Raw genomic sequence first — 8,205 nt, 5'->3', positions numbered from 1 at the left:
TAACAATGCGAATTTCAAACTCTCCAGAGGAAACAAAAAAGGTGTTAGCATGACTTTCTTGTATAATTAGAGCTGAATCGTACCCAGTTGGTTCAGTTACTATATTTGGGGACGAAAGGGATTGGATACGAGTGAAGGCACCATAGCCGTCATGGGAAACCTTCCCATAACGCCCCTCGCGCTTGGCCTTACTCGTATCCATTCTCCTTTCACTCCAAAAATATAATACCAAAATTAAAGAAGTCTAAATAGTGACTTGGTACCGGACAGTCATTAGGGAGTAAGATTTGTTTCTGTGAATAATGAAGGATCACGCCGGCATAGGATCCGCTTTTCAAGAAGTGGGTTAATAAAACGAGTCGCAGCCGATTTTTGTAAAACCCAATTCGAGTGTTTGATATAGCTACCCAAGGCATTAATAATTCTTGGAGAAATTCAAAGCAAAAGTTCACCAAATTTTATGATAGTTAAGATCACATTTTCAAACCTCCTTCTCGCCGGTGATTTCACGGTTTTGATTCGTCTTCACGAATTATTAATAAGTTTGAAAATAAGAAAGTGAATCAGTGAGAAATTCGTCAATTGGTGCTTCATGTTTTTTGTTTCATGTGCTTAGCTATAGCCACACAAAAGAAGTCTTGCCGTTAACGTGCACAACTGCATGGCTAACTAGGTTTATGCCGCAATGAAAGATCTGTTTGATTTGCTGCAATAAAACTTAACAGTTACTATTATTGGAACTAAATCAATGCCTTTCAAAATTAAGTCACTTCTTTGTTTTGCTATAAAAAACAACTTTCCAAAAACTTCATATCTTATTTAATTCTGCCAGCTTTTCACCCATGCTATTAGTTAGTTGATGCCCTAATTTATAAAGTAATGAATGAGGCACTCAGAAGCTTCCCACAAATATGTTTTATTTAGCAGCTTTTGTCGTTGAGCTTCTCTGCTCTTTGTCTACATCAGCTATTAATGTCTAAGTTCTCTTGTTTACAGAGCTGCTTTAAGCTTGGTGACCACCATGTGGTCACGGTTAAACCGCTCCTTACAGGTGTCCTCCAAACCACCACTGTGTGGTGGAGTGATTCTTCTCTGTACAGCGGAACTTGGGGCTGATTACCCGATAGTGGCCGAAGTTGTCTTCACCTGACACCGAACCAGAAGTTGGATTAAACTGACAGCCAGTGTGAGAGCTGTCAATATGCAGTAAATCAACTTGCTGCCAGAAACGTGCGGTGAGATGCATGCCAATGTGTCCTCGGATATTGATGTATTCCACTTTTTTGCAATGACCGGCCTCACCGTAACCCATTATGTTGAAATCCATGAAGTTTCCACGAACGTAATCTTTGAAATCAACGCCGTGTGTCGGGTAACTGCATGTTGCTCGCCAGTGACTGGAGTGACTCTGTAGGGACTTCATTCGTGCCAAGCTCAGGCGGTACAGATTCCAGTTCTGGGCGTTCTCGTTCACTGGAGCGTTGAACTTGAATTGAGTCAGGAAGAAAGGGGTAAGCTTTCGATTGGAGTTGCTCCAAGACATCACCAAGGTCCAAGCAGATCCGGGCTCTGACTGTAGATCGCAATAAGCCGGATAGCTGTTACCACTGGAGTCAAAGAGTTTGTAGATACCACACTTGGAGGCACCTTGTTTCAGGTAATCCAGACAGGAGTAGGGGTGGAAGGTGTGATACTGCGCAGAGCCTTTCGGTTGAGGACAGGAATGTACCTGAAAAGGAATCATTTATATGATTACAATGCTGTAAAGATATGAAAACAGTCTGCCTGAAACACTACAAGGGAGCTGACGTTACTAAACCATTTGAAGCCTATTTTGAACGACAGCTTATGCACCAGCTCCTAGACTTTCTAAAAGTCCTTTAATTTTTTTTCCTGCTTCGTCGCTCGCTGGGTCGCTGCGCAACCTCGTTGAAGCTCGCTTCGCTAGCTACGAAGAACTTTTTTACATGACTTACGAGAGAAGAATTTTTTTATATCACTTATGAGGTCGACTTGTAAGCAAGTCTGCTGTTCCAGCAAATTAGACTGAATCATAGTTTTTACAATCTTTGATCATAATAATGTTGAACCCCTGTTAATTAGCGGCCACCCTACGGGAAATGGCGAGCTGTCGGTTAATTGAGAGGGTGGCAGTCAAACTGAAGTTCGTCAAAAATTAGCCGCTTAATGCACCGAATAAACGTCACTCCTTTGTTTAATACAAACTTGACTGAAAGCTTGTTGAACACTGATGCACAACTTAAATTTTCTATGTATTGTACTTATTCAGAGAATTTGTTCAACATTTTTTCTAATGAATTATATAAAGAAGATTCTTATTCGCGATATCAAATTTATGCGGTGATCGCACACAAACCAAAAATTTACATAGCGACAACTTCCTGCAAAGACTGAAGGCACAGCACAGCAAAGGTAAGCAACGAAAACAATTTTCAATTATAGTTTAAGCAATAGTTTGCATAGTTTAAGCATTTTTAATGTCAAGGAGATTTTACTGTATTTTGTTTAATTAAAAAATATGCTCACTTGGCATAATTAAAAAATATGCTCACAAAGCCTTGGCCGCGGTACCTTCTAGCTCTTTTTATCGCAGTGTACACGCGATTTAAATATTTGCACCTATTTATTCGCAAATATCAACGAAGGTTGTGGAAAGTTGGTATAAAAAAACTCTTACCTTGCATCCAACAGAGCCGTCCATCTGACTTTGATTCCCGCACTTGTTTGCCGCGACGGACAAACCCTGACAAACGAACGACATCTTCGGTTTAATGTTAAATCACAATCAAAAGGAAAAGAGTACAATTAGGAGGAAATATATATTTACTCGTTTTTTTAAAAAAAATTTGGTTATCTGGCGATTATCTAGAAAATTGAAAACGGACCGCTAAAATGAGAAGCTATGTGATTATGGTGATTAGTAATGTGAAAATATTGCGGCACTTGTTTTGACGATTTTACTTACCAGGAAGACAAGACCCACAAATAGTATAACCATCTTCAACGCCGTTGAGAATAGACTGAGAATAAGCTCGTTCGCGCAAATTTCAACTCGACTCGCTATAAACTGACGGAGGTATCAACAACGCGCTTTCTTCTTCCTTGTACTCACTCTACGCTCTATGGCTCAACGGAATGTAAACAATCAAATCGAACACGAAATTTTTTTCACAAAACTTGTTCGCCGGAAGATATCGTGACGTATTGGATTAACAATGCAAAACTGACGGCTTGTCACAGACACTGTCCGAAGAAATCCTGTAAATATATTAGCCACTTAATGGCAGCTTATTTTGAAACGAATCTGAAGTCTATCGCCAGTGTTTTAATTGTACTAATTCAGACTATAAAATTCTTAAACTCTCAACGTACAGTTTTAGCAGCGGAACGATAGAGCTCATATTTCATACACATGTACACAACGCAGTACTGGCTCAATATAATCTCCATTCAGTATTGAGGTCAATGGCATTCTGTCTAGAAATTTTCTTTAACTTTAGTTTGTTGACTGAGACATAATTTAATCATAGCTTTACCCATTTTCCCGACGACAATGTCCCACTTACACCGTGGGCAAACTGAATAATTCTCATGTCTCGGAAATCTGCTTGGATCAGTCCCGGCAAAAGACTTTTCTGCACGCCTAAAGAAACAAAAACTTGCGATTTGTTTACGTTTTAGTCGTAATAAAATAGGAAACTTAAGAAACGACAACGGCGACGGCAACGAACACATCACTTGAAAATATAGTTTCATTTTACCGGTGCTACTTCGCGATTATTTCAACTCATCCAACTTGACACGAACAGCGAACTTCCTAGGAACCAAATTGGTAGGTGTGGCGTTCGAGTTCAAGAAGAAAGAGAATGAAAAATTCACCGTCGTGTCAGGGATCACGTTCCACAAAACCTTGAATTTGGTCATTTCACTTTGTTGTTTTGCAGAGGACGGCAAAGAAATGTACTAAAATTTAAAAGGAACTTGTAGGGCGATTGTTTTTCCTCATTAAACCTGTTGTTTAGCGGCGTTGTCGTTGCCGTCTTCGTCGTCGTTGCTTTAGTTCCCTAATAAAAGCGATGCAAATGTCAGTAATTCATCTCGCTTGTCACCGCACTGTAAGCATAAATCAGAGTAAAGAGAAGACCGGATCTTCTAAGTACTAATACCGGTTTCTGACTTATCCTTCACTGAGTTAAAAACGTTGATTGTCAGCTGAACTAACATCTTAAGACATAGACAGAATTATTGCGTACAATCAGTGAAACGACCTGAAAACTGAGCAACAAAGTTGTGTTTATTCCAAATGCGGGGACAAAATTTTGTCCCCGCAACATGTTGCATGAACTTCAGCTGGTTTGAATTCATGCGATAAAAACCAGGGACAAAATGACCCCAATTTTCAATGCTGCATCGTGTGCACTGCCCTGCAAAGTGCCCCCGCTGATAGAAATGAACCAATAACAGCCCGCCATTGGCTATCCCATAACCCTTCAGTAGCAGTCGATCAAGATGGCAGCCTCGATGGATGAACCACAACAAATGCTGATTGAATTCTACAAAGATAACCGTCTGCTATGGGATAAGGATCACAAGGATTATGAAAACAAAATTACCCAAAAGAAGGCCCTGGCGTCTCTTCTGGCAAAGTGAGAAAAGGGCAAAGCACCGCACTCTTCATGACGTTTTAAAAAAAATGGCATAGTGTTCGAATTTCAACACTCTGATACATAAAGAAGAGCTCTGTACATGTGGAGAGCAAAGTCAAGCATTCTTTGATTTTTAGGCCTCAATGCGCTTCGTGTGCACGAGCTTACTTACTGTCCCTGCAACAAGTGCCCCAAGGTTACACACCAAGTGGCTTCAGTCCCTCAAACATGTCCCTAAAATGTGTGCCGGCCTAATCCCGTTATTTTGCGCAGTTTTCGTTTGTGCTAGCTTGAATTAATTCACGCATAAGCGGGGGACTTCTGACCAAGGTCACTTTTCTTTTCTCGTCGGAAACCTGTTGCTATTGTCAAGGCAACCACGAAAATTATTTTGGTCGCCATGTCTGCACATTCCTGTGGTTCTTTCAGCAAGCTTTCGTGTCGTTTCGTTGATGCTCGGCAAATACTCGATATTTCCAAGGGAGAAACATCGGTGTAACAGCGGGTTAAGTCACCGGTGATAGTTTGGAAATGAGGGTCCGGTACGTACCGGTCATTAAATGCGGGAGGCAGGGGAGGGGGCAGGGGAAAGAATTCTAATTATTTGGAAAAAATTTCCTGACCCCTCTTTTTAGCGAAGATTACTTTTCAAGGCCCCCCTCGGAGAGCACTGCAAACAGTTCTTCGTCATCATCATTATCATTATCATCATCATCATCATCATCGTCATAATCATTATCATCATCATCATCACCATCATCATCATCATTATCATCATCATCATCATCATTATCATCAGAACTGTCAGTACTGTCTCATTCCTCTTTGTATGAGTCGATTGTCTTTAGATTTTTTTTCCGATTTCTGGCTTTCCATCAGTACTGTGTGCATGTGTAGGTATTTATAAGGTTTTAGTCATCCATCCGTAACAAGTCGTAGCCAATCGTATTGGTCATTATCTTTTTCCTTTTCAGCTTTTCTTTCCTCTGTTTTTGAACGCATTCTTATTTTAGCCAAGTTATCAAGTTCTTGTTAAAGTTCTAGGTACAGTCGACTCCCGATAACTCGAGCATTCAAGGGAAATTGTAAAAGGTTTGAGTTATCGGGAGTTCGAGTTATTGGCCGAGAGCAAATGACTGGAAATCATGAAAAAACGGTGTTTAGTTCAAGTATTTCTATTCATAAAAAGTCGCATTTGAATCAAATTTAATTATAGAGAAGGCGAGTGAAAATGGAACAATATTTCCAAATTGTAACAGATCAGAACGTAGCATAACGTGAAACAAAACAAAACAAAGCAACAGGAGAAGACCACGTAGGTACTGGGAACTTGAACTGGTCTGACACGTTTTGTTAATGTAAAAAAAAAGGCAAAGAATACAAAGGCGGCTTTGAAATAAATTCAATGGTTTGGACTGCAGTACTGTTTGTTTGACCTGTCACGGCTTGAGAAACATGGTTTGAGTTATCGAGGGTAAAATTATATAGAAAAATGACCACAAAGGAAAATAACTTCGAGCTAGCGGGAGGTTGGAGTTCCCGATAGACTGCAAGCAGTCCCTTTCTGGTTAGTCGAGAGGGTGCGCTCACAGCGCAGCAAGACTGGAGCGGGGAGAATTAAACGAGAAGAGACTGGGCAGAAGTCCTTTTTCCCGCCTCTCCCCAAGCCCCCCTCCGCTCGTTCGCTCCAGTTTTTTCGCGCTCTTTCGCACGACCTCCCGACTATCCAGAAAGGGACTGTTTGCAGTCTAAGTTATCAAGGGTTCGAGTTACTGATGGTAAAATTACAGTAAATGTATGGCGAAAATACAGGGGAATTGATTTTGGTTCGAGTTAGCGAGGGTCCGAGTTATCGGGAGGCGACTGAAGCTTTCAATAACATGCGATTCTCCTTGGAAGGTGACTCTCCTTGACTGGAACTGATAGAAGAAATGATGAATAGTAAAGAATTCTGTCCCACCATCCATCCCGAACAGATAAAAATAGTTCCTTCAAAAGGTATTGACCATTTCCCCTAAAATTCCGAATAGAATTTCGCGATCCATTTAAATTTAACTAGAATACCCCCTGGCCTTTCGAAGACAGGAAAGGTTAGTGAGAGGAAGTGGTCATTTCATTTTGCAATAGTTTTGTGTAAACATCTTTTCCAGATCAGGTTCAATTGCAACGTCACCCCACTGTATGTACACCGGACTAAAACCTTTCACAAAAGTCATAGCATTTTATAAGTTAAAAACGTTAAGGAACCTGTTTGCGCTTCATGCCCAGTTTTCAACCGATCAGTCAATGACTAAGTCATTTAGAAAACACTATTAAATGTCACACAAAAGCTCCCTTAAAAAGGTTTTATTCAGCAGCTTTATGATTGACCGTCTCGGTCTTTTGTCTACGCCATCTATTAATGACTAAGTTCTACCGTTTTCTTATCTGGTTTAAGCTTGGTGGCCAGTGAATGTGGTCACGGTTAAACTGCTCCTTACAGGTGTCCTCCAAACCACCACTGTGTGGTGGAGTGATTCTTCTCTGTACAGCGGAACTTGGGGTTGATTACCCGATGGTGGCCGAAGTTGTCTTCACCTGACACCGAACCAGAAGTTGGATTAAACTGACAACCAGTTGCAGAACTGTCGATATGCAGGAGACAATCATTAGTAGTCTGCCAGAAGCGTGCGGTGAGATGCATGCCAATGTGTCCTCGGATGTTGATGTATTCCACTTTCTTACACTGCGCTCTTCCAAGGTAATCAACTATGTTGAAGTCCTTGAAGTTTCCACGAACGTAATCTTTGAAATCAACGCCGTGTGTTGGATAACTGCATGTTGCTCGCCAGTGACTGGAGTGACTCTGCAGGGACTTCATTCGTGCCAAGTTCAGGCGGTACAGATTCCAGTTCTGGGCGTTCTCGTTCACTGGAGCGTTGTACTTGAAGGGAGTCAAGTGGAAAGGTGTAAGCTTTCGATTTGAGTTGCTCCAAGACATCACCAAGGTCCAAGCAGATCCGGGCTCTGACTGTAGATCGCAATAAGCCGGATAGCTGTTACCACTGGAGTCAAAGAGTTTGTAGATACCACACTTGGAGGCACCTTGTTTCAGGTAATCCAGACAGGAGTAGGGGTGGAAGGTGTGATACTGCTCAACGCCTTTCGGTTGAGGACAGGAATGTACCTGAAAAGGAATCATTTATATGATTACAATGCTGTAAAGATCTGAAAACAGTCTGCCTGAAACACTACGAGGGAGCTGACGTTACAAAAACATTTTAAGCCTATTTTGAAGGACGACTTATACACCACTGAGCTCGTGTATCCGCGAATTACGCTGAATCATAGTTTTTATAATCTTAGATCATAATAATGTTGAACTCCTGTTAATTAGCGGCCAAGGCTGGGGGAAATGGGGTGGCAGCCGTAAAGGAAGTTGCAGCCAAATTCGCAGAAATTAGCCGCTGAAGAAACGGAAGAAACGTCACTTTGTCGAATACAAACCCGCTTGAAGTCTTGTTTTTACATAATACACAAACTAAAATTTCAAGATATA

At 41.2% G+C, this 8,205-nt stretch overlaps 2 protein-coding genes across 2 annotated transcripts; both read right to left on the bottom strand.

Annotated features, from left to right (window-relative positions):
- Nucleotides 1–895: 895 nt before the first annotated feature.
- LOC146487373 (uncharacterized) lies at nucleotides 896–3,141 on the bottom strand. The gene is made up of 3 exons (XM_085085818.1): nucleotides 2,987–3,141; nucleotides 2,699–2,764; nucleotides 896–1,729 (listed from the first exon to the last, which is right to left on the bottom strand). Exons 1-3 carry the CDS (start codon nucleotides 3,017–3,019, stop codon nucleotides 1,046–1,048), a joined length of 783 nt encoding a protein of 260 aa, XP_084941944.1. The 5' UTR covers nucleotides 3,020–3,141; the 3' UTR covers nucleotides 896–1,045.
- A 3,859-nt stretch (nucleotides 3,142–7,000) lies between these two features.
- On the bottom strand, nucleotides 7,001–7,863 carry LOC146487372 (uncharacterized). Its single transcript, XM_085085810.1, has one exon. It carries the CDS (start codon nucleotides 7,846–7,848, stop codon nucleotides 7,144–7,146), a length of 705 nt encoding a protein of 234 aa, XP_084941936.1. The 5' UTR covers nucleotides 7,849–7,863; the 3' UTR covers nucleotides 7,001–7,143.
- Nucleotides 7,864–8,205: the final 342 nt, after the last annotated feature.

This window comes from Pavona decussata, unplaced genomic scaffold, assembly GCF_977016875.1.
Source record: "Pavona decussata unplaced genomic scaffold, jaPavDecu1.1 SCAFFOLD_16, whole genome shotgun sequence".
In the NCBI taxonomy this organism is placed as follows: domain Eukaryota; kingdom Metazoa; phylum Cnidaria; class Anthozoa; order Scleractinia; family Agariciidae; genus Pavona; species Pavona decussata.
The sequence above is the reverse complement of the archived record's forward strand: the minus strand, read 5'-3'. Positions and strand labels throughout refer to the sequence as shown.

What these genes read in the sequence shown, in the direction of transcription:
- LOC146487373 (XM_085085818.1), bottom strand. Translation starts at nt 3,019, where the DNA reads ATGGTTATACTATTTGTGGGTCTTGTCTTCCTG. An exon ending in TTGTGGGTCTTGTCTTCCTG is followed by an intron (nt 2,765 to 2,986) that starts GTAAGTAAAATC and finishes TTCGTTTGTCAG; the next exon opens with GGTTTGTCCGTCGCGGCAAA. An exon ending in ACGGCTCTGTTGGATGCAAG is followed by an intron (nt 1,730 to 2,698) that starts GTAAGAGTTTTT and finishes ATTCCTTTTCAG; the next exon opens with GTACATTCCTGTCCTCAACC.
- LOC146487372 (XM_085085810.1), bottom strand. Translation starts at nt 7,848, where the DNA reads ATGATTCCTTTTCAGGTACATTCCTGTCCTCAACCGAAAGGCGTTGAG.